At 34.1% G+C, this 27,675-nt stretch overlaps 1 protein-coding gene across 6 annotated transcripts in view; it reads left to right on the forward strand.

The window, feature by feature from the left end:
• The window catches only part of LOC150097806 (uncharacterized), a 105,244-nt gene that overhangs the window by 23,538 nt on the left and 54,031 nt on the right, over positions 1-27,675 (forward strand). For 5 of the 6 annotated variants that reach the window (XM_090406787.1, XM_090406790.1, XM_090406791.1 and 2 more), the window contains exon 2: positions 16,047-16,182. In XM_090406787.1, coding sequence (XP_090262913.1) covers positions 16,072-16,182 — 111 coding nt within the window. In that variant the 5' untranslated portion in view covers positions 16,047-16,071. Of the gene's footprint in view, positions 1-3,130; positions 3,486-16,046; positions 16,183-27,675 lie in introns of those variants that run through there. The other variant, XM_090406788.1, reaches the window with a different exon arrangement.

Consider the following 27,675-nt stretch of genomic DNA (forward strand, 5'->3'; position numbering starts at 1 on the left):
ATCCAAAAAGAAACGAACTTTTCGAAAATAGAAGAAACTAGTGGCGCCACCTGTTGTATGTTTTTATTGTCTAGAGCGGCAACCTTCATTAGTGTTGTTTATGACATTTGTTTATGACATTAGAAGCCGAATTATAGTGCCAAAAGTGACAGTGTGTTTTGACGAACGGTCGGAAAATGAGTTTCAAACAGAGCTGCGATTGACTTTTGTGTGTTAAACTTGGTAAAAGTTTTACCGAAACGCATCAAAAGCTTCAAAACGCATACGATGATGAATGCTTATCCCGTACTCAAGTTTACGAGTGGTTTAAGCAATTTGAAAGTAGTCGTGAGACGCTTCAGGACGACGAAAAGCCGGGCCGTCCAAAAACTGGACTGAGCGAAGTTACCATCCAAAAAGTGCGTGATTTCATCAAAGAAAAGCCGAAATCGCCCATGAGATTGATTGAAGATGAATTGGGGATTCCAAAATCAACTGTGCGCAACATTTTGACTGAGAGTTTGGGCCTTCGTAAATTGAATTCGCGATTTTGATCCCCATAAGTTGACCGAAGACCAAAAAATGTATCGAATTGAACATTACAAGGACCTCGTAAGGACTCAAATTCCCCTGAAACGATCGTTACTAGTGACGAAACGTGGTGTTTTGAGTATGAGCCCGAAACAAAGCGCCAGAGTGCTGAATGGAGACCACCAGAAAATGGGCATCCGAAAAAAAGTCGCTTGAAGAAGTCAAACGTAAAGATAATGCCGATTTGTTTCTATGATTCCAAGAGCATTATTCACAAAGAATTCGTTCCACCTGGCCAAATGGTCAATGATGAGTTTTATCTCGAAGTTTTGAAGCGATTCATAGCGAGCATTCGTCGCGTATGGCATGAATATCGTGACTACCGACCGTTCGTCAAAATACACTCACTCTTGGCACTATAACTCGGCTTCTATTGAAACAAATGTCATAAACAGTTGACCCAACACTAATGAAGGTTGCCGCTTTCGACAACAAAAAGATACAACAGGTAGCGCCACTAGTTTCTTCTATTTTCGAACAGTTCGGTTTCTTTTTGGACAGAGGGTGTAAATAGACATTTCAGTAAAATCTAAAATTCATAGGAGAGGATCATTTGACACACATAAAGGTGACTGGAAGGTTATTAAATTTAAAAAAAAATGCATAAGACTTGTAGTGGAGAATAATAAGCAGGCAAAAGAATTCGTACGTTCTTGATGAAGCATGGAGGACTAAAGATGGGAAAAGATGGAATAGATTTTTAATCAACTAAAAAAAGGTTCGAATGAACCTTTCTATCAGCTACTTTGTATGGCAAACTGAATTTATTCCGTGATTCATTCGCTTGTGGTTGATTTAGCTAGTTTTCTAAGAAGGTAACCAGAATCTCCGAAACTGGACTTTTCTCCATACACGCAATTAGCAGACGACACTCTCCTCGTGCCATTAAATGTCCTGGTAATCTTAACCAAATAAATCAACCTGGATTCAACACGAACAAGATTTCAAATATACATTGAGTTGCCGGTTTATTAGAGATGCAGTGATAGTTGAGTATTTCTTACCTATTATGAGTCCTCATGGATTAACTCCATATGTCCACAATCTCACATCCAAGTGTTTCTGGTTACATTCCGCAGACATTCTACGAGAGTTCAATTCGAGAGATTTCTGCAGCTCTGAGATAGAGCCCTGTCACTTTCCCCTACAGACTGAAACTGCTTATTGGACGTGAGATCCAGTGAGAGGAGGTCGGTCCACACTAAGATCTGTCATGGTTCTGTAATTATTCTTAGATGACACCAGCCTTGTGAGATAGCGGTATTCTGTTGGAAGTGATCTTTAAGTAGGTTTTGTCCTTCCTCTACAGGAGCCCCCTAAAGGTGGTTTAGGGGTCCTGTAGAAAAACATGGCACACTATCACTCTAGTTATGCCACGTCCCGTTTTGCGTGATATCAATGGATAGATGGATTTTTTTTTTTTTTTTTTGTTCATGTCTTGCGTCCACATGAAACTGCAGAAACCTGATCACTCCATGCGACCTTTCTCCAGGTTCCTTCTATTGATTTTCCATTGCCCATCTTAGCGACATGTGCATCTACTTCTTTGCAGTCCTTTGGTTATATTGCTCAATAATTTGACCAGTTGGATTTTACCAACTGGATCAGCACGTCTGTTGGATTTTAAGATGCAGTTAATCCGTCTGCATCTCTCATCAAGCAGCTATTTCGGGTTTCATGTCCAACGTTGAATTTATTTATCCAAACATTTTCAGTTTAAGTGAGATACTGCTGTGCATGGCTGCCCTGGAAAGTCAACAGTTCTCAGATAAATGAAAAAACTACTCACTCTTACTGTCCTTTAGCGCTCCTCCTGCTATCATTTTCTGTTCATAATTACTTAGACGACTTCGAATCTTTTAATGAGCATATCTTAACATTTTTAGAAGGGAAAAGGAAAAATTGCTTGCTAAAATGAGAGCTACCTGAGCATTTTGCAATCAGTTTTTAGTAGATGAATATCCTTCAAGGCTTAACCTGAATTAATCGAATAAAATAGAAAGCTCATTGAACATCCTGATAGTTGAAAATGAACAGTCAAAAATATTTCAAATGACTTTGTGAAATAATAAATGCGAATTTTATTGACGTATGAAATAGTTTTGTCTACCATTACTAATCACAGTTGCATTAAAAAAAAAAAAAAAATATGCGTATCCAAAAATGACATCTGAAACACGGAATGGGTGACCTAGTTTGGTCTAAGTAACTCAGGAAAAACTAGTTCTCATTAGTCAATAGGTGTCGCTGACGTTACATGCAACTATTGAAGAAAACCTAAACTTTTTAACAAGAAATTTCCATTCTTAAAAAAGAGAAAAAATGCTAATGTACAAAATTTATCTTCATTTTCAAATTTCTCTAAATTTCACTGCCCTAGTCCACAAGTTCATAAACTAGAACGGTTGTCAACGTCCCTCAAAGCAGTTACATAGTCGTGACGTCACGATGACGCAATTTTCAGCAAAGGTAGCGCGTTCAGCTTTCCGGCTCGGCCCAGACGGGTCTCTGTAACTGTGAATGCGGAGTTTAGCTCCGTTAGCTGGGGCTGCTATAAGGGCCTTGCGCACGAGTCGCCAACAACAGCTGCAGGCCACACAAACATACACGCTTGCGTCGCGCGCGCACATACACACGGTGCTTCGGAGTTCGGCCGACAGAGTGGACAATGCCCTACAGGATTTGCGCCCAATAGTAGCAATGCTGTAAGACGCCGAGTTTCGGTCCGTGTGTTCGGTTTACCTACTCACCTGGTGATGGTGTTTTGAAGGGAATTGTATGTGTGTGTGTGTGTATATTCGTGCCCTTTAGGTTTAGCTTTATATTACTGACTCAGTGACCAACGATTTTTTTGGTTATTCGGAAGATCAGGAATAGCTTTTGCTTGGAAAGAACAGGACAAACCTTGTGATCAGGTGAGTTTGCTGTTGACTTTGCGCTCTTTTGGTTTTAACGAGCAATCATAGCCATAATGATCTTGTAAATGGAAAGCAGTATACAAACTTGTTGCATTCAATCCTTAATTTGGTCATTTATAGTTTCTATCGTTAAATTCATAAGTTGCTCGTGAACAATACGAATATATTTATTCATGATGATTTTCATATTTCACTTGATTGTGAAATCTTTTAAAATTTTCGTTAAAATTCATTAAAATATGATACTTTTAAAATTTTTTAAATAAGTTAATGGTTTACAAAATATTATATTAATATAAAATAAAAAAAAATTAATCTTTTAGCTTTAGTAAAAGAAATGTTAACCACAAAATGCAACTATTCAATTCATTGGATTCAGCTTATTATGAAATCAGTGCTTGAACATGTCTTGCCAACAAATTATTTGAGCCGGCTCGTGCACACCTAACACTTTTATTGTTCATTAAAAAAACTAATTTTCTAACTTGCTTATTTAATACACGAAGGGCGGAAGACAATTTACCGCTTTAGAATTTTCAATCACACCCTTTGACTTTCTTTGACTTCTCTCCCCTTAGCAGATGTTTAAAACCTACTTTAATGCCTCCATTTATTTAATATTCGGGATGCAATAACTTTTTTTTTTTTTTTTATCAAAGCTACCGAAGTAGTTGTTAAACTTGTTTTTAAGAAGGCGGTTCTAATAAATTCAGCTTCTTAAGATAATTTTCGGGCAGGTCTGATTGCTTTGGCTGTCAGAAAAATGCCAAACTTGCTTTTCTCACCAAAAAAAAAAAGTGATTGATTTTATTAGTAACGCGTTAAAGCAATTAATTCTGCGCTGTTAATATTAACACTTTCAAAACTGAATAATAATTAATTGATGTGGTTTAAAGAGAGAGGGAGCTGCAGAAAAACATAGTTCTTAATATAAAACTGAAATCCGTTAAAATGATTTTAAATATAATTCTAAATCTTTAAATAAATTTTAATAGTTCTTTTATATATATATATATATATTTATTTAAAAATGTGTTATACACCTTATTTTTTTATAGATAATGTTAATTGAAGTATTTACCCCCGGTGCGGTAAGAGAGATGAAAAACCCATCCTGGGAGGGTAATGGATGGTAATACTGTAGCTAATGAAGTTGTAACTGAGGCTTGGCAGTTTCCCTCCTGCCATAATCAGAGCTTTAATAGCTCAATAACACCTTATCCCTACATTGTCCTCTACAGATATCCCTACACTACCCTCTATAGATAACGGGGAATATGAAACGCATTCTTGCTTTTCCACTTTAAGCCAGTCCTTTTAAGGATTGATATTAATGAGAAAAAAATTGATACTTGAGGAATTGTTATTAATGAATCAAGGATTGATTCCTGCAAGGTAATTCGAGCAGAAACCCAAGGTAACGGATGGCAATGCTGTAGCCAATGAAGTTTTAACTGAGGCTCAGCTATTGCCGTTACCCAGCCATAACTAGAACTTTCAGCTCAATAGCACCCTATCCACACATTTTCTTCAATCGGATGAAGGGATAAAGAGTCAAGGACTGGGTCTATCTCCCCCCCCCCGCAAAAAAAAATGTTCTTAATGTTACCAAATAAATATAAGATTTCTCATAATTTTTTTTACTGTGTTATCCAAACGTTTGCCGATTTTTTTTTTTAGCTTAGTAGAGTTAAGTAGAATCGGTTTTTTTTTTTTTTTTTTCCCGTTCACTGCCATCGTTTTAATCCTGAAACCATAAAACTGTTCGTCGAAAATCTTCAACTGAAGTAGAGAATTCTTATTCATTACTATTTTGTTGATGGTTTGAATCGTTCTGATAACAAATCTTAACAATGGCAAAGAGACAAAAAAAAAAAAAAGTGTCGTTTATTGGACAAATGCATAATACGAAAGTATTATTTTTGAACTAGTTTCTGTAAGCAGAGGAGTGTTAGTACGCCAAACAATAGTTGGTAATAGAAAGTTACTTATTGTGTCTTAATATATTTTTTTCTTCTGTCAATTGTCTTCTCTTAGATTGTCTTTTGCTCTTCTATTGTGTTAAAGCTCTTATAGGTGCCGACTTATTGCAGGATGTGATGAGTTTTGATGGGAAAAAAAATTAAAGTTGATGACGGGTTAAAATCATTAACGCTCGTTTTTAAATTCCGATGTTATTGTGTAGGACCATTCTACAATAGTGCGAATATGAAAGGGAAGAAAACGCGGGAACGACTTGCCATTAATACCAAGAATGCGATTTTTGACAACATCCGGCTTTTCGTTTCGGTTTGCACGATATCTTAATTATTATTTCATTAACCGTTAGTGCATTGAGTTGGTAAGCTTTTCAAAAATCGAGTTTTTTTTTTTTTTTTTTTTCCTTTTTGGTGGCTAATAAAATGAGCGTGAAGCTTCTGGAAAAAGTAACGCCAGAGGGCCACAGCAAGAGGAAGAAGCCAGTTGACCCACTTTGCACTCCTGCCACATGAAAGATACGAGAGACATCTGTTAATTCTTCCTCATTTGTTAACCTAGTTTCTTCTTGCAACATGGCGCCTATCTTCACCAGACGAAAGCATGAAAACAACAATGGTCGCGAGCAGATTTAATGAACTATGAAATCCCGAAATTTGTAATATTTTGGGATTTCAGCGCTTAATAACTGTGAATGCTAAACTAGTTTCTAACAATAACATGATTTACAGATTATGATATATTTATACGCCTATAGGGTACTATTATTCATAAAAAACGACAACGAATACGTAAATATCAAACAAGAATACTTTCCTTAGTAGGGCCTAAAATATTTAGTTCCAAAAGCAAATAAAGAAGCAACACACAAACATTATACTTATTTAGCGCCAAAAGTATTCAACACACTACCTTTAACAATAAGAAACGAAACTAACCCAAACCAATACAAAACTGTAATCAAAGAGTATTTATTTTCCCATAGAAATGAGGAAGCTCTGTTCAAAATAATTGCATAAATGATTGGTTTTTAGCATATTTGTATTCAAAGATCCAGTCTCGTGTGTAAAAACGTAAAATTTAAATGCTATTTAACTGCTTTGTTTTATTTTGTTCCTAATTAATGTTATGCAACTTTCTCTGTACATATTAGCACGTCTCATGTGATTTTATTATGCAATTATATTATAATAATATGTATATTATATGAATGTACATATGTGTATATAATGAAAATGTATTACATGAATTTTTGTAACTTTATGCCTATCGTAACCTGGATGAGCTGTTGCTCTTAGGTTACACACGATTGTTCAACATTTTGTACTATAATAGGAAGCTTACAAATAAATTACTTCTAACCTGATCTGATCATGGTTGAAATCTATGACCTTTTCCCCATACTTCTGCAGCAATGGAGCTTGCTTTTTGCGATCTCATCTCGCTAGCACACATCTGGAATTTATATATTTGAAGCGTTCAGCTAATAGTAAAGTGCATATCTTTTAGGTACGATAATTTTTGGGTGGTAATAAAGCCGTGTATACTACCAATAGTACCAATAGTTATATCTACCCCTCTTCTATAGTACAATAACACCCGTGGGTAAACTAATGATTTTTTTTTTCTATTTGTGTTCATTAATTTTATTTTATTTTTTTTTTTTTCACATGATCAAGAAATCCTGTTGTAGAGACCAAACATGAAACGTTAAGGCCACTTCAGGCGTCCAATAAGCGGTAACCTATTGGAAAAACTTTTCCAATCTAGTAAAAGAAAAAAAAAATAATAATGCTCCTTTTAAGTTATTTGTATCGATCTTTCCTGACCTATTTTACTCGCTTTATTTTACAATCACTAAATAGTATGTTAAACTTACTTCCAAATGAGGTGTTCGATTACCTTTTTGTAATATTTATTCGTAGCGTTATTATAATTGTGTTTAAGGTATTGTTAATGTGTTTTCGATGTATCAGTACTAGGACACTGGAAGTTATTCAGATATGTCTATCTTTTACCTAATTGTTAAGCATATACAATTAGCTGCGGGAACGTAAAAATAAAAGAATTGTGTGTGGGGGGGGGGGGGGTAGCACTGTTCAAAATTTTGGTGTGCCCTAAATCGAAGAACAAAATTAGTGCCATATAAAGCAATTACTTTTTCTTACGCAGTCCTCAATGTCGACCCCCCCTCTTTAAAAGCTCCAAAATTAAGTTACTTCAAAAGTGAGATTGATATTGTCTAAGTATCACATGGATATTTGTATGTACATTTTCTCCACAGTCATTATACCTATATTTGAACTAATAATAGCAGACTAGTGATTTGGTGAAAAGTATACAAATGTCATATAAGGTTTGAGCTTGCAATGTACCACGAACATGTAATCTAGTGCTTGCTTATAACCTGTTATTAAGATGGCTTAATCTTGCTATTGAAAATAATAGATTAATCTGTTGGGAAGCTGATTCTTCATTTAAATTAAGAATTTAGTCACGCGAAAACTCAACTAACAATCTGTTTTTCTTGATACGATATCAAGGAAGCGCGTATAAAACCCAGCTGAATATCGCGTATGAAAGCGGAGATAGAAGATAATGTTGAATGTTGGTGGTCTATTCATGTCTTCTTTGTGACACTTTAATTCTAAATTCCCTGGAGATTACTTCCTTTATATATTTCTCGTACGAGCTGGCATAATTCTTTTCCAAACATCAACCTGCTGAGGTAGATGGTAAACATCCATCTACCGTACTATTCTCAGCTTTGTGCTTTCTTCAAAATGGTTCCAAGCTCTCGTTTGTCATGTAGTCTGTTGTAATGAACACCTGAACTTTTTTGGAGGTGGGGGAAAATGATTGCTATCTTTTCTAGTTGCTGACTATCAGTATATGCAAAGCCAAATAAGCTCAGTATCAAGGAGGATAATTAATTTGAACAACATTAAAAATATTACGAACTATTTCCGTGTGTAGTTCGAAACAGATAACACAACCCATATATATATATATATATATATATATATATATACACATGAAGTTCAGACAAATACCCTTGCCTTGAATGGTGAAGAGAATTGATTAGCTGCAGACTGTACAAAATAGAACAGTTTTTATTTAATTAAAAAAATCTCCAACTGTCCTTGGAGAGTAGGGTTTGCATGCCTTGTCGAGCTCTATATACTGGATATGAACTGGCCTCAATGCAACTCCCAATATTAGTAATTTTATGACAGGAAAAAGTTTGTGGTCCGTTGCTAAGAGTACAACCCATATTTGAGAAGAACGTAAAACACTCGACTCTTCGCTCCCGCCACCATGAAAGAACCCATATTGGGAGGCAAGAATGGAACAGGGTTAAAAATGACCTTGAAAATTGGAACCCGGGACATGTTAAAGAACTAGCACCGTAGTATATAATAAGACCATTACTCGAACAACAGACTGGGCGGGAAGGATGGGACTTGTTCCTCCTACTCAACTGTGAGTCACTGAGGAAAGTGAACTGGAAACTGTTGACACGAGATACGGTGGGTATGTGTAAGTGAGTCGGCTCGCTTTATGGACAGCCGTCAGTACCGAACGAAGTACATACACCTTTCTCTTTTTGTAATTCGGGGTTTTTGAAGTAAACTTGTCAACGTCTAACAAATGATTTAAGATTGTTTTAATCCGTAGAATTATGTTAATTCAAAAATGTTTTAGAGGTGTTTGAGTGCTAAAAAAAAAAACGTTGCTTGCGGCATTCAATGTTTTCGTCTTCCTACATTATGTCAGGAATTTGCTTGTTGTAAGTTGAACTTTGATCCCACGTAATCAATTTCCTTCGGTGTTTTTCCCCTTAAAATACCGGCTCACTTAGTCGAGTCTCCATCCTGTAGTGATATGAGGAAGCTACGTGTGCAAAAGCAAAATGACATTCATAGTAATGCTTTTATATTATTTTAAGAAACAGGAAATGAAGTATGCTATAAATGTTTGCAAACAATAATTTTGAAAGCGATATCAAGTACGTGGCCCCATTGCACATTTCCCAAATCTTGCCTCATAGTCTTGACCAGGATATAACTATGAAGAGACTCTGTAAGTGTCAGTATTCGCTTTTACTACAAACCAAATTCTCCTGAAGTAATTATCACATCATTCTAGCATTTGCTCTTCAGATAATTTCTTTTGAATGGCTGTTATCTTTTCATGTTTACTTTCTGACAAGTCTTGCAACATCAGCACACTAGAATGGTATGTTGACCTTTCTTCCGCTGTTCTTTTCTCTTGGTGACATTAACCCCTAGCGGGAAGATTGCAATGCAAATACGAACACACCTTCCTACTTTCCATCGCCAAAATGTTTCTCGAATGTCAAGAATCTGGTCTTTATTTGCATTACTATACGTAACTCAACTCGCCATTGTTATCTTAAATCTTTGGTTTAAAAAAAAAAAAAAGATGCTAGAGAAAATGAATGACCAAGTTAAAGAAAGGTAGCTAGTCTGATTTATACTCGCAAATAAGTTTTCTAAAGGAGACAAGAGCGGAAATGCTGGATTATAAATTTCTTTTGGAAGCAATGGTGTGGCACTTATGGCCCTTTTAGTGCAGTCTACATTGATCCCTTACAATACCGTCTAAGAGGCATATCAATCTAAACGCAGGCCTCTTGTCCGACTAATTCTCCTCCCCCCCCCCCCCCTTTATATCCTTACTCCTGGTCACAAATGAAATAAAATTGTTAACATTCCCACCGGATATTGCGCAGCCTTATAGGAGGGGGAAAGGATGTTATCTAAGTCAACTCGAATTGAATTTTATGGGTTTGTTGTACCGTATTATGCAACGAATCCATTTGAGAAAGTCAGTACAAATTGAATACTTCGCTATCACTTGATTTGATCTCTTAAGTCAACAATACGTGTAGTTTGTTGACTTGAGGAAAAATAGGAATTTTTATAAATTGTAGGATAATTTTACGGGGTAATAGTGCGCGCAAAGGGTTAAATAAGGAAAGCCATATACATTTAATCGGTTAAATAAGTTGATAATTATTACCACAGGGGAAAAAGGATAGCAAAATATGTTTTTGGATATGTAAACACTAATGGTAAATGTTTTGCTTCGATGATTTATTCAAGAAGTTGTGAAAAGATTTTGTTCGAAAAGGAGGAAGACAATTGATCCTTTCCCTGATAATTTTTAAAATGATGCAATTATCTCGAGTAGACTAATGCATTGGGAGATTTGGGGTAAAGGAACAAAGAGACCTAAATCCCAGTTATTTGATTGCATATAACGTAATGCATTCTACTTATAGATGGTAGGAATATCTGTTACTTTGGTTATGATGGTTCGAACCACCGACTTTGAGTTGAAACCACTCTTCCTTGAAAAATAAATAAAAATGTGACGGAGCGAGAAACTTACAATCAAATCATTACCGATTCAACGTTCGAATTTAAATAAGCTTTCATGAGATTGCTTTAATTACTTCCTGAACAATTCACTTACCATTAGCATAACTTGTATTTTCATCATATTATAATATTTTAGGTGTATTAACAACATGCATAATTAAAACAATTTTTAAACATTTAGAATACTTTTAAATTAAATTAATGTTTAATTATATAGATGCGTGCTAGATATTTAAATATTTTCTTATAAAATATATTAAAGCTTTTCTTTTCTTATATAACTTGAACTTCATTTCTGCTGTTGTTAATATTTGTTTGTCTTTTTGTTTTATTGTCCAGATTTCGCTTCCATACATTAAGACTGGTAGGGCTAATGTATTGTGTACTTTTAGTCTGGTTTGTTTTTGAACTAGGTTTGGTTTAAATATAGAATTAATTACACCTGTTATTTTAAAATATTTTGCAGTTTTTATGTTTATATCTTTTTCATTTTCATAAGTGATCATACATCCTAGGTAGTTAAATGAATTCGCCTGTTCTAAGATCTTGTTATCTGTTACTATTTTCGTTCTTGCTGGATCTTGTCCTTTAAAGGCCATAACTTTTGATTTTTCCGTTGATATTATCATACCATAATCTTTGGATATCTCATTTAGATTTAAAATAGCTTTCTGTAAGTTATCTTCAGAATTTGTAATTATTATTTGGTCGTCTGCAAAGAGGAGAGTGTTTAAGTTAACTGTAGGAGAAAGTTTAATTCCTTGATGTAAATTTTTACTCCATTTTATTATTATTTCATTTAAGTAGATATTAAAAAGAGTTGCTGAGAGGGGACATCCCTGTGGGACCCCTTGGTTTATCTCTCTCGTATATGATAGCTCGTGAGTTAATCTTATTTGTATTTGATTATTTTCATATATACTTGTGATAGCTTTTAGGGTATTATTTGGTATTTGTCTTTCTTTTAATATGTTAAATAATGTTTCTTTTAACTTTGTCAAATGCTTTCTCAAAACCAATAAATGCAATATGTGTTTCTAAATTGTATTCTCTTCTTTTCTCTATTATTAATTTTAGGCAAAAGGCCGGGTCTATACATGATCGTCCTTTTCTAAATCCATTCTGTACTTCTAAAATAAAGTTTTCGGAATATTTCATTGGTTTCCTATTTAAGATTCTGCTATATATTTTGTAACAGGGATTTAATGTACTGTTTATGAGAAAAACTGCAAAGTATATCCTATTTGATCACAAAAGAAATGAAGAAATTATGAAAGAATTAAACCAAGAACCAGTAATAGAAAAAATTAAAAAATATAAACATAAATGGATGGAACACGTTCAAAGAATGAAAACAGAAAGATTACCAAAACAAGCCTTAAAGTACAAGCCATTAAGAAAAAGAAAACCAGGACGTCCTCTTAAACGATTCAACGATGACTTCTAAGGCCGGAACAGGCCACACTAGGCCTAAATCCTTGATACGCATGATGATGATATAACTTGATCGTTCCACCAGTGTTAAGATTTCGCAACTATTTTTAGGAATTCGATTTGCTAATTAAAAAATATGCAATAATATAGATTTTTTCCCCCTACAAAGTGATTTCAAATACTCCCTCAATTATGATTGTAAAGTCACAGTCAAAACTTTACTACAATTGTGAAATCAATCTTCTTTAAATCAATAATACATGCTATTATTTTTAATGTAATAAAACACTGAATATTGGTGTTCTTGAAAATTAATCGCTGTGCACGTGACTCATTACGTGTTTCCACATTTGTCAAGTCATGAGTGCTTAATGAAAAAAAAAAAAAAGCCTAAAACAAAATCTTTTAAATTTGTGGACAGAAAATCTTTCTATGAGTAAATTTTGTGTCCTTTAATAGGCCTTATCTGGCGTAAGTTGAATTACGCTAATTTTTTTATAGGCGAATTTACAGTATTACTTCTCTCCTATCCATATATAAAACATAACTCAAGTATTTGTTATTACACAGAAAATACGACGCATAAAACATAACACTCAAGTATTTGACAATAATTTCGGGACGCGTGTATTTCTAAGATTAACATCAGAAAGAGTTATTACACAGAAAATACGAAGTCTACTGCGCAAATCAAATTTCAAAACTGACAGATTATTCTTAGAAGCCGCAGAAGTAGCAATATCTCATTTAACAGAAACTGTATTAGGTATTCGTAATGTTCATTTTGGTATATAACGGGAATTTTTATGGCCTCTGAAATGTACTCTATTTAGGTTGCTATTTATATCAAGATATTTCTCATGATGGTTCGTCAAGCCAGAACAGAGTGATAGCCGATAACTTATTCACTCATTAATAAATGAAAAACAACTAAAATAAGGATTTTATGTAAATCAATAATAAAAAATAAGAAAGATTTTATGTAAATCAATACCAACATATTAAGATTTGAACAATTTCACAACTGTGTCCTTGTAATAGTTCAGTTCTAGAATTGTGTTCTGAAGTAGAATAACTGTCAAATGTAATTAGGTAAGTAATTTTTAAAGGATGACTTCATTTTAGTCTTAAAACTTATCTAGAGAAAATATTTCAGCCATGATAAACATTTGAATCAGGGTTTCTCAAGAAGACCATAGAGATTTCTTTTTAATAAAAATATTTAAATAGAAGAATATCTGTAAAGGATTAATTTTGCAAATATTTTCAATCTCAAATGCTGTTATACTTGAGCTCTATGTGAAAGATGGAAGGGAATATAGGTCTAGGAAAAATTAGCAATAATAGTATTTGTTTTAAAAAAAAAACTCTAGTAATGAGTTTTTACTACTGCAATAAAATAGCATTTTTTCCCTATCTCTCCATTTTCGTCAATGATCTCATTTACGATCCATTTGTTGTGCACTGGTTGAAGAGACTGTTCGTTTGGATCCTCCTCTTCCTCGCTTCCAGTACCTACTTAGATCTTGTTCAGAACTGGTGTGTCAACCTCTATGTTCACTGCAAGTGTGGAGGCCTTTTCTTCATCAAACGACCAAACAGGAAGAGATAAAAAGTCACTTTTAATGCTCTACGAGCACGAAGGTGTCTCGATTTTATGTTAAAAAGAAATATGAAGAAAGGATGTGGGGCGACTAAGGAAAAAATACCAAAGTCATAACGGTAAGATAACCACATGGTGGAGTTTAAAGATGCGACAGAGGGGTAATTATGGGCTATCAACTCGGTGAAACACATCATTCCATTCCTCCCTCACTACACAGAGGTGTCGTTATTTATTTTTTTAGCTTCTTTTGTTCAAACCTTGAGCACACAGTAAATTCCACCAATTCTCGTTACCTTTAAAGAGGTGTTAAGTAAATTCCAGATAAGATCTGGGTTAATAGCTTAAAAACTAACGGAGTACAAACACGTAAATATTCAGTAGTGTAGATAAAATATCCACAAAATATTTGCCTCCTTTTCATCTGTATCATAATCCATTAACCAATTTTCTCTCCCATTATTTGATAAAAGCAGATTCATATTTTAATACATTTAGATTTTTTTTTATTTTATGTGGCTGTTTGAGGATTAGATGAGTGAATCATAACCAGTCCAGCTGTTCTTGACCTGATTATTTCTTACGATATTATTATGCACGCGCCACTTCGTCATTTGACCCTCCTTGGCATTAGGTCGCAAGGTGAAAGGGTAGGTAGCACGATGTAGTGGATATAGTATCGTAGAACTGCATCTCGTGATCGTCTTGTTCTAAGAATGTCGTTTATATACGAAGGTTATTTTTGAAAAACTCAACGGGAAGCCATGATGAGAATTCATTGTCCACATTTAATATGATGTGGGAGTGGACGTTTATTGGGATGTTATTCTTCTTACTACAAGGAGTTGCCAGCTTCTATTGTTATGAGAATAACGTTAATTAGATTTTTCTTACATAATAAAACGTAATGTTCACTATTAAATCGTGTATTAACAGGCTACTTTCTTTCCCCTCCTTGCATTTATAAACCTCCATTAGAATTTGCTTTTTTTCCTTTAAATTCAAGAGTCAATCAACAGATAAATAACAAACAGGGCGTGCGCTGTATTCAGTCAATTTCAATTTTCAAAAATAGATACCCTAAACAACTAAAATTACTCAATTAGCAATTAAATTTCGAGCCTCGCGACAATCGATCATTATCAAAATACCCTAAGTTTATTCTCTTTGCTCCGCCCCCTAGCTATTGTTTTGGGGTACATTTTCCTTATAACTGTATTTGCAAAGGGCGGGAATGGGGAGTAAAATCCAGTTTCCACCAAAAAATAAAAAATCCTGTCGTCTATTGGACTGGCATATTTTCAAGTTAGCTTTCAAGTTATCTTCTACACATTCCAGAAAATAATTACAGGATACTGTTTTTAAATTTGTTTCATTTTCTTCAAGTTGCTTTAAAATAATCAACAATATTTTACATCTTCAAATATTTTTATTTCATAATTTTGAATGTATGAAGAGAAGGGAGATTGTATCATTGTTTAAAAACTGGTGAAATCATCCAAATAGTCACGCAGATACGAGTGTGAAAAATACACAGAAGCTTAAGCAGAAATTGAATTTACTGTGTTTTAATAAATTGTTGAAATTATATATAAGTTCAAGTTAATATTTATTTTACAATTTTTTTTTAAATATAAAAACTTATTATTTAAGAATCATGTTTATTTCCTTATTGCCATAACACACCTTTTTATTTTATAAATAAATTTTTATAGAAGGTTTTAAAAACATTTTTTAAACACGTTGGTTCATAATCCATTAACCAATTTTCTCTCTCATTATATGGAAAAAGCGGTTTAATATTTTAATACATTTGGATTTTTTTTTATGGGGCTGTTTGAGGATTAGACTTCGGCGTAGAAGAAGAGTGAATCATAACCAGTCCAGCTGTTCTTGATATATTTAATAAATATATATTATATATATTAAATAACATTTGATTTGCTTGATTTGTTTTTTTTGGAAGACATTTTGGTTTTGCACATTACTGAGATAGCACAATTTAAGTCAATTTTGTTTTGCTTATGTGGATAAGAGAAAACAGATATTGACCTGCAACCTGTTTCTTTTGCTTTCTTATAAATACCATTTTCGTACTGAGAAATGACAAATCAAAATTTCCAATTACTTTTTCAGGTGTGGTCCAGATCCATTAAGCGAAATGGTCAGCCGCCGTAAGATCCTTTCTAGGTCACGGGATGAACTTAGCTCGGACACCAATAATATAGAAGATGAGGAAGATGTTTGGTTCCAGAAAGACAAACTTTTCAAAGTAAGCCATTGTTATAGATCATACAAAAGCCAAAGTGGTTGTCATGGTTACAGAACTCCGGTGTTAATCAGTAACTATTGCACTACGCATGCGCTTCAGATTGATTTGGTTTTATTTTATTAGTTTTTTCTGTTATTTTTTTTCTGTTATTTTTTTTTTTAAATCTATTATTCTCTTCTCTGATGCTGTTTATTTCGTAACAAACTAAAAAAGAACAAAGAGTAAAAACTGATGTCATACTTAGTTATTTAAGAGATTTAAACTTCAGAGCCAAGTTTTCGTATGCCGTTTCGCGAGTAACTCAGAAATAATTGTGTGTACAGATATATCAATTCGGCTTTTATCGTTGAAGATGATGGCAAGAACAGTATTATTTAAAGTTTACGGGATAAGAATAAATGTAGAAATGATTCAAAATTTGATTACATTTCAAAATAACAGAATAAAACCGAACTTGAGTTCGGTTTTTTATGGAAAATGGAAACTAACTGCAGATGCCTTCAACAATCTATTTGACTATCGATGTGTATAAATCTTTATAACTTGCTAAGATTTTCATAAGTTTGATTAATTCAATTAACAACAGCCAAAAGAGTTCCTGAATACGTGTAACCTGGATTTTGCAAGGCGGAAATTCGTCTCGTGCTCATTCGTTTCGCCTTGCTGAGACTGGAAATGAGAACGTGAAGACTTCGCTTTCTCGAGACACAATTAAATGTGACCAGTCACTTAAACGAAGCATTTGAAGAGGGTTAAAGGAATAAAAGTGTTGAGATGTGGGGGGATATCATTTACTCTTTTATTTAAATTTAAACACATTTGGTTTTGATGGTACTTAAGTTGTTTGTTATTAAAAGATAAACTCTGTGAAGTGCGCCATCAAATCTTAAAGATCTCAGGATATTCTTTCTCATACACGATACTAATGTATAAGATCTACGACTTTGTAATTTTTTCCCCCTGGTTTAAATTTAAGCGAGTGCATTTTGCTTTTATTTTTTGAACACTGTAGCCATACCCGAATAGCTTCTAGGGCTAATAAATAATAAAAAAAATAAAACTATGTATACAGCGAGCAACGAACTCATCATATATCGAACAACAAGGGCTTGAATAAGAATCAGGTCGATGTATAACTTGTTCATGATGGAATTACTGATCCATACCAAAAAAAAAAAAAAAAAAAGTCTGGTAGTTAACTTATCAACAAATTATAGCGGATGTATAGAAGATATAATTTGTCTAATGATCAAAGCTTCGGGATATCGGATTGGTTTAATAGCTTTAATATGAGAACTCATCATTTATTGCCCATAAAATGTCTAAGCCTTTGACCCGGACAGCCAGTCATCCCCCTACTTACTAACTTCAAGTGTATTGAGAAAGTCTATTCGCTGTAACTCAAAAATACACTGACGGTCATAAAATTTCATGTCGTGAACACTTTTGCAACAGCTTTTGACATTAGAGACAGCGCATAGAATTTTACGAGATTGCTAGATGATCTTGAATTACTTCGTGAAACTTTTAAAATCGCTTTCCATACACGTGCTTGCTTATTACAAATGCTATCCTGCTTATCACTAACTGCACCATTTCAAGAACTAGACACACTGTTTTTCTATGAAACCGCCCCTTAAATTTTATAAGATTCTTCATTTACGAGGGAGATTAGTGCTGCCACCTATTGAGAATAATGAGAATTAATTACGAAACCGTACAGATGATAGAATTAATTGTAAAAACTGTTTTATAATAATAATAAAAAATCTCGCTAAACTTTCTCACTTATTCACCTACGGTCTTTCCACGTCTCTACCAGCCACCGTTAACTTACTTCGGAATTTGCCCGATTTCTTCGTCTTGTTTAAAGGCAAAAGTGTGTCAGAACGCGAGGCTGCGAGTTCCACGCAAACACCTTTTTAAGTTGTCTTACCAGTCCGACGAGATAGCTAAGCGGCGACACATGTGGGTCAACACCTGCCTGCAGCATTAGGGCTACGCGCGTGCTGCACAAACCCACTTTCGGTAGCCTCGTTCGGAGGATCTTAGGGATTAAGGGCAACGTTTTCCCCTATCCACATTTTTTTTTTTTCCTTTTTAATTTTGTCATTTTTAAGCTTATTTCATGTTTCGCTTGTGACTTTAGTGACTGTTCGGTTACAATTTTCCTCGTCACTCTAATTGCAAGAACACAGCAATTGATGAATGTTAAAAGGGTATGACGGGGTAGGGATCTCATATAATAACTGACCAGTGTGTTACGGGTCACTAAAATCGTCAACAGCCTTCTCATGACTGGTTGGTCACGTGGTTTTCAGATCGAAAATTTTTCTCGTCTTTGGAGATCTTTCCCTGGGTGGACCTTGCTGACAGCAGGAATTTTGATAGCCTGGTACTATTATACTTAACTACAAGGGCGTACGTCTGCTACGACAATGAGGGATAGCTAATATATATTAATACTTTCTTACTGTTTGTGCTCAGAGGGTTACACCATCAGCACAAACAGTAAATTATAAATAAATAAATAAATATCTAAGCCAAACCATATTTTATTTCTAATTCTTGTTAATTCAAGCTCCGTTTGTTTTTCTTATCAAGAAACAGATTTTCGTAATTAACTATGGCGCTGAGAATCTCGCGTTTAGGATTTCAGCTTGATAAAGATAAGATATGCCGAATGATAAAGAGAATAAAATAATCTATACCGTGATATTTTATTATAAATTTATATACATCAAATAATTATGTTAAATAAATTTAACTTTTTTTCAAAATTACTTAAATTATCTTTACAGTTATATTTTTAGCTCATACACCTTATTTTTTTTTGTTTTAAAAATATATTTTAGTACTAAGAAATTTAATTGCAAATTTTATTTTAGAGGGCGAGCATAATTGCTCACAAATGTCCCATTCCCAAACAACTCTCATTACAGATAAAGGGGAATACGAAAAGCACTAGTGCTTCACCCATCCTGTCAGTAATGTTAATGGTAATTGCAAAAATTTTAATTTTAAACAAGTTAAAGGTTTTTCATACTTTGTTTTTGAAAAAAAAAATCATTAGTTCCATTTTGTACTTAAGATTCGATAGTTTCCAAACCTGTTACGACTTCTACAGGAAATAATGTTATTTTCCCTTTGGGTCTTTTCACCATTGATATATCAAGCATGCGTAGTAGATAGTTCAAGAACTAGTTTCTCTTGTAGAATTAGGACAGGGTTAGTTCCTCACTGTATATTGCTATACGGATGATTCCCAAATCGGAAAGAAATTCTGGGACGGAATTTTTCGATTATTTCAGGCATTATTATAATGATTTGAAACTTACTCCTCCTTCATTTTGCACAGGATAGTACAAAAACTTAAAAGTTAAGCCTGCAAGCTAAATAAATATAATGTCACTTAAACCAAGATGGTTTTTTTCGAGAGAATGCATTTGAAGTATAAATTTCTGCTCTAAATTTATTTCATTCTAATACTGCGGATTGTTGGGGTTAGCGAAACTAATCTCCAAACAGTTTTTTTTTTTTTTTTAATTGTAGCTGCATTCAGCTAAGACAAATTTCATTTCTTCTGAAAGTCATTTAAATTGTTAGCTGGATGCATTCTACTTAATCCGTAAGAAAAGATGACGCTGTTTTTTCAACTTCCTTCAAGTTTGTTTAATTTAAGTCTTTCGTTTGCGTATATTTTTTCTCTCTTCCTGCTCCAAGCCCTTTTAATCATCAATCAATGCAAGTAGAACAGTGTGTTATGTTCCATCGAGTTGTTTTCGACTCCTGGTGATCCCACGAACATACACTCTCCATTCCGATCTGTCCCTGACCATGTCTTTCAGAACCTCCAAGCGTACTCCAGTTGCTTCTTTAACTCCATCTAATTCTTGGTCTTCTCCTGCTTCCACCATCTTCTCCAGACTGTCATTTGCTCGCATAACATGTCCGAATTATGACAATTTTTGCTTGATGATCACAGCTTCGAGGGAGCAATCTGGCTTTATTCTGTCTATCACTGATTTATTGGTTTGCTCTGCAGTCCATGGTATTCTTAGTAAGCGTCTCCAAACCCATAATTCAAATGCATCTATCTTCCTTCTTTCACCCTTTCGCATCCATACAGCACCACAGGGAATACCATTGCTTTCACGATTCTGATTTTTGTTGTGAGGCTAATATCTTTGTCTTTTAAAGATCTTGTTTAAATTTTTCATTGCTTTCTTTCCGAGTAATAATCCACTAACTTCTTTGGTACAATAGCCATCTTTATCAATTCGGGATCCTAGGAACACAAAATTGTTAACTGCTTCCATTTTCTCTCCATCTACTTCAAAATCATTAAGTTCATATGTTGACATAACTTTTGTCTTTTTGAGGTTAAGTGCATATTTAGCACTTTCTTCTTTAACTTTCATAAAACTTTCTTTAACTTTTATGAAAGTAGAACAGACTAATGAGCAATTGTACCAAGTTTCTAAATCATCCGGTGTGTGTTAATAAATATCCCGATCTGGATTAAGTCTACATAACAGAGCATTTTTGTAATGATTAAGAAATATAATTAAGATTAGAAACGGATTTAAAAAAATACTCGCTCGTAAACTAAGAAACACATATTAGATTGATTTCTCAGTGAAATGATGAAAGATTGATCATCTTCCGACAAGACGGGTTGATGAGTACTTCATGAGTCCATCTTCTCCATTCTTCTCTTAATAGTCTTTCTTGAAAGATCTTGGAGGCAGTTGATCTTAGTAACCTTCTTAATATTAGTGATCCAGCTTATCCTTGGTCTGCCCCTTGTCCGTTTGGTAGGGAGATATAAGGTAATCTCTAGTTCATTCTATTTACATGCCCATACCATTTTAACCTCTTTATTTAGTTTGTCTAACATTAATTCTTTATAATTTAGTTCATTTCTCACTATCTGATTGGTCTTTTTCTCAGTCCATTTAGTTTGGTTTATTTTTCGTAAGCATATGGATTCAAACGCTTGTCATTTTATTTTTTATTATTTTTTTTTTGTAATCAAACTTTCAGATCCATAGAGAACCACAGACAGTACCACTGAGTTGTATATTTTTAGTTTCAGCTATTTATTTTATTACTATTCCAAATTTTATTTATCTTTCCTATTACACACCAGCCTAAACCCATTCTGTGAGAGCTTTCGTATAATTTAGATCTTCAGTAATAAATGATCCCGAAAGATTTTGTAATGATTAAAAAATATAAAGATTAGAAACGGATTTTAAAAAAAAAAATCTTTAAAAAAATGGGATTGTCGATAATCTTTACGGGTAGATAACAACGATTTTAATAGGTAATGTTTGTACATCGCGTTTAAGCTTTTATATTCTCTGCCAATTTATTTTTTAAAGCGAGATGCATAAGCCTACAGGTGAAATGCACTTTCATATTTTACATCAAAAAAAAAAAGATTAAAATACTTCTTAAGGATTATCTAAAAATCTAAGTTTATGAGAAAATAGACGACCTAGAATTAACCAAACTTACTTAACCCAGTCCGTAAGGATAGATATTTATCTCTTGTTGGTGTCATGTACAGGTCTGTAGCACAAGAGCAAAGATTAATACCACGATCAAACGGCTTCTCTTCTTTAGGATAATGACCTTGATACAAGTTACTGACCCATCTCGACCTCTAGACAATTCCTCGTTTCTCTGAACTCTGCGGGAGAAAATTTACCTCCTCGACTCAGTCTTGATAATCTTTAAGCTTCTTCAACACACTTACATTTTTTATTAGGTTAAGCAGACAATGTGCATGCCACTCTTGATGGGTTTCCATCATGTATTCTGTCATCGGGTTAAGTATGCGACCCTTCACGAGTGAACCATTCTAAATTTACATGCGTCCGTAACACACTGGCGATGTACTAAACTGATACTCTCAAAAGTTTAAAAAGTTAAAGTGTGCTTCATTGTTTAAAAGAGTCCGAATTGCTCTACATCACTTGCTAAAACGTTTCTTTAAATTGTATTTAAGATATTTGTCTAAATACATTCGAGAAGAATAATTGGTATTATTCAGTTCATGCTTCGAGGATTTCAAAATCACGAGAGGGATTGTCGACCATCTTTGCGGGTAGATAACATCGATGCTAATAGATCTTTATAGAAGTATAACGAACAAATTATGTTGGCGACATATGTGTACTCCTTTGAGTTCATACTACGCAATGGTACAAACAAGTTGTTACCATGGTTACCAAAAGACTTCGATGTGTGGCACTGTTAGTCGGTTTTAATCTGACATTACCATTCCATGTAGGAACTATATTGTCCCCAACTATTGTTTTTCCTCATTAATTTTCAGCATCGGTCGCACTAAATGCGAACAACCTCATGCCCCCCAATACGTAGCCAGAGGCAAGGTGACTAAGGGTTGTTTGGAATGTAGCAGCAGCAGTAATAATTCTGCATTACAACCTTCGAGTTCCTTAAGCACATCCTTACTTTTCCTTCCCTTCTCTAAACCCATTAGTAATCTTTACTTTTTGATTGCCGTAGTCTAAAAAGAGCTTTAAAGAAAAATGTTAATATCCGCTTGATTTTTTCCGCCTCTCTTCGTTTCACAGCTCTCCATAGACTAAAAAAAAAAAAAAAATCAGCTAACTCCTTCATTGCTGGATTCACCAGCTGAAAGTCGATGTTTTCAGAGAAACGAATTGTCCATTATTTTTATACTGAAATCGAGAAAATCAACAGATAATGAGTGTGTCAGTAACAGACCAGTTTAACGTACGAGAAATAAATTCGTCTTCATAATTTTCTACAAGTCTGTATATGCTAAATACTGCTCTTTATGGATGATCATTGACTTGCTTTCTGTTTTGAGTCTTGGTATTGCACACCAACTTTTTTAAGCATCTTGCTTCTGTAATTTTAAATTAAAACAAAATTAATATTAAAAACATTAGAAATAAAAATTTAATTGTAATATTACTAAAATTAAAAAGAATAATCGAAAATACATTTTTGTAATTGTTAGATACATTAAACACCATAAAATGTAAAATTTATGAATTTTACTTAAGGAAAATTATCTGAATATTAATTTTCGTGGGTGAATAATTATAGGATGATCAATCGACCGTGAGATGCGGTGATTGATTCATTCAATCCAATACCCTTGGAGGGTAATGGATAGCAATGCTGTAGCTAATGAAGCTCTAACTGAGGCTCGGCTATTGCTGTTACCCTCCTGCCATGATCAGAGCTTTAGTAATAGCTCAATAACCTTATCCCTACACTGTCCGCTACAGATAACGGGGAATATGAAAAGCATTCTTGCTTCGCCCCTTTAAGCCAGTCCTTATAAGGACTATAAGGATTAATTTTCGTGAATGAGAATCAATCAACCGTGAGATGCGGTGTTTCTTTAGTATTGGATTGATTCATTCAATCCAATACTCTTGGAGGGTAATGGATGGCAATGCTGTAGCCAATGAAGTTCTAACTGAGGCTCGGCTATTGCTGTTACCCTCCTGTCATGATCAGAGCTTTAATTGCTCAATAACACCTTATCCCTACACTGTCCTCTACAGATAACGGGGAATATGAAAAGCATTCTTGCTTCGCCCCTTTAAGCCAGTCCTTATAAGGACTATAAGATTAATTTTCGTGATAATCCAATACCCTTGGAGGGTAATGGATGGCAATGCTGTAGCCAATGAAGTTTAACTGAGGTTCGGCTGTTGCTGTTACCCCCTTGGGCGCTGAGATTCGAGAGTTATGAGTACGCTCTCTTAAGGTTTTTACCTTAAGGGAGCAATTTGAGTCTCCGGAGAAAGTGTTCTCCGGCACGGCCCGCTCTGGGGCTTTGTCGGTGAATGATTTTCTTCGGAATTTGAGCGGTTCTGCTCGGTGGTGGTGTGAGGGTGGAAGGCCATCACTGAGTGGAGCCAACGCTGAGATGGACGGTCTCTCGCCCACGATTGAGTGGCCTAGGGATCGTCCGAATTTTTTGAGACGGTTTTACCTTTAAATATGGCAATGCTGTAGCCAATGAAGCTCTGAGGCTCGGCTATTGATGTCACCCTCCTGTCATGATCAGAGCTTTAATAGCTCAATAACACCTTATCCCTACACTGTCCTCTACAGATAACGGGGAAGATGAAAAGCATTCTTGCTTCGCCCCTTTAAACCAGTCCTTATAAGGACTAATTAAATTCGTGTTTCTCCTACTTATTGAGGTTATTAAACATTAATTAATTTTAGAATTAATACAGAAAAATCTATATTTGTAATTTGCTAGCGATAAGAAAGTTTCTTTCACTCTTAAGGTTTTAAGAGAAGGAGAGAGAGAGAGAGAGAGAACTTACCGGGGTTTGAGAACCATGTTTAATGTCGCAAACGATAAAAAGTGAATAAATTAAACAATCTAAGGCATCGTTTCTCAAACTGTGGTACATTACGTTATTTTTGGTAGCACAATTTTTACACAATATTTAAATAAATGTTCAGAAAAAATTTATTTTAATATTGTAACGAGTAGACTGTTCCAAGAATTTAGCTTGGCGAATCGAATAAAACGAACAAATAAATTTTATTGCAGTTTTATGTGAATTTTCGGATGCGAAGTCTCAGTAGCATGTCAAGGGTTTCATATTTAATATTTATTTTGAAAGAGTATTTTTGTATGTAAAAAAATATATAATAAACAAAGTACATATAGCATAATGAAAAACAAAAGCAATAGATTGTTGCAAGTTTAAGAGTGATATATTATTTTATTATTTATTATATATTTTTATTCACCGAGATGTGATGTTCTTGCGAACGCCCGGGAATGTGCTGAATATTGTTTATGAATGAGATCACTAGCAAAGTATGCACAGAATATAATAAGTAGCGTCACTCTATTTGACATTATAATGTCAAATAGGGTGACGCTACTGTTATTATATTCTGTGCGTTATTTGTTACGAACAATTTTCGAATCGCTCGATGAAACCATCGCATCTGCTACGGCATTTTCAAAACAACCTGTTTAAAAGGTAACCCATCGACTTTTTTTAAAAGAAAACGAACTGAAATGAAAACTAACAAACGTTCATTTCATTCTTTTACTACAATTAACGAACGAGCAGAGGAAGCATCGTATTTGGTGAGTTTGAGAATTGCTCAAACTGCAAAACCACATACTAGTGGAGAAACTTTAATATTACCTGCAGCCAAAGACATTGGGATGTCTATTCTTGGCCCTACAGCAGCAGCAGCCAAGTTGAATGTTGTTTCTTTGTCAGATGACGCTGTTTCGAGACGAAATAACGAAATGGCAGCTCAAGTAAAACAAACACTAATCGAAAATATAAAGCAAATATTTTGCAATTCAGTTCGATGAAAGTAAACAACTTTGTACAGTTGATGGCTTATATTCGATATGAAAGAGTCATAGATGAAGAGTTCTTATTTTGCGAGCCTCTTTCAAATCATACCACAGCGGATGAGATTTTTAAGAAAATGAGTTTATTACTGGCCATGAAATAAATTGGAACAAATGTGTAGGAGTGTGTGCTGATGGTGCACGTTCAATAACAAGTTGTGGTGGTGGTGTTTTCGCAAAAATTAAAGAAGTTGCACCAGATGCCAAGTTTACACATTGCAGCATATATCGTGAAGCTACCAAAGCAATCCCCACAGAACTAAATACTGTTTTAGATCAATCTGTGAAGGTAGTGAATTTTATTAAATGTCGGGCCCTAAATTCACGACTGTTTACAATTTTGCGCAATGAAATGGGCAGTAACCACAATAAGCTCCTTTTACACAAAGAAGTTCGGTGGTTGTCAAGGAAAAGTTTTAACTCGAATCTTCGAATTACGTTCAGAGGGTCCAAATATTCTTGTCAGAATTCAAATTTGAACTCCGCCATTGTTTTACTGACGAACTCTGGCTATCACGTTTAGCGTATTTGGCCGATATTTTTGGAAAACTGAACGAACTGAATTCTAGTTTACAAGGTTCCAATATAACTGTCTTTACTGTGAAAAAACTAGAATACATAATTAAAGATGTAAAAAGGAAGAAAATTGCTACCTTACCAACATTAGAAGAATATCTCCAGGAAAATGATCTGTCGCTGAATGAACAACTAATTGAAGATATAGAAAAACACTGCATAGGACTTGTTAATAATTTTCTTTCCTACTTTCCTGAAAATTTAGAAAATGAAAGTTGGATAAGAGATCCGTTTTCTTTTTCGGATACTGTGCTAGATAATTTTTCAATTCAAGAAAGAGATCAACTCATAGATATTTCATGTGGCAGACATCTCATGAATGAGTTCAAAAAAGATAACTTATGCAATATTTGGTTAAAAAGAAGAGATGAATAGAAGTATATTTCCCACAAAGCGATAAAATTTTTAATACTTTTCAACACATATCTTTTTGTGAAACTAGGTTTTCAGCCATGCTATTAATTAAAAATAAATATAGGACACGGTTGCAACTTGAACCTGACTTACGTTTGAAATTAATGAAGATAAACCCTACATATCAAAATTGGGTGCAATGAAACAGGCTCATCCGTCGCATTAATCCTCACCAATAATAAATCTCCTTAATATTTGCTCATTATTATTACCCAGCATTTACTATATTTCATTATAGTTTCATTTACGAATATAAATGAATAATATAAATTAAAATGTTTTATTCTTTGATTATAAACACTCCATTTGGGATGTATTGATTTTTAATTGGGAAATGCTTTTATGGTGGTACATATATTTTTTGATTCTTATGGTACAAAATTTAAAAAGTTTGAGAACTTCTGATCTAAGGGAATGTAAATACGCTTAGTATAAAAGACCAAACGATATTGATATTTTAGAATTTTGAAGTGCGTTAATTGATAAGTTTTTGTTTGTTTTTAAGGTAAATTTAAATTCACATACAGCTAATTTAGGAAATGGAATGTAATATTTATTTAAATCAATTATTTTAAAAGATTTTAAAAATTTAACTTAAACACCATTTTTTAATTTTGTTAACGAGAATATATTTAAGATATTTTACAAACCCAGTGTGCGAAGGAGAGAATGCGGTGATTGATTCATTCAATCCAATACCCTTGGAGGGTAATGGATGGCAATGCTGTAGCCAATGAAGTTCTAACTGAGGCTCGGCTATTGCTGTTACCCTCCTGCCATGATCAGAGCTTTAATTGCTCAATAACACCTTATCCCTACACTGTCCTCTACAGATAACGGGGAATATGAAAAGCATTCTTGCTTCGCCCCTTTAAGCCAGTCCTTATAAGGATTATAATGACCCAGTGTGTGCAATGTTATGAACAGTATATTATTTATTATATATTATATATGTATACTTCATAAATGTCAAGTCGTTTTTTGTTAGCTAGATGACATGAGAGGTTTGGCGATTAGGCTAAATGTTTTTATTCTTTATTATATTATTATTTTTTTATTTTATTTTTAAGACGAAGCTTGGGTAA

The sequence above is a fragment of the Typopeltis vanoorti genome, chromosome 17 (genome assembly GCF_054136105.1).
Source record: "Typopeltis vanoorti isolate ZY-2024b chromosome 17, IOZ_Tvanoo_1.0, whole genome shotgun sequence".
NCBI lineage: Eukaryota > Metazoa > Arthropoda > Arachnida > Uropygi > Thelyphonidae > Typopeltis > Typopeltis vanoorti.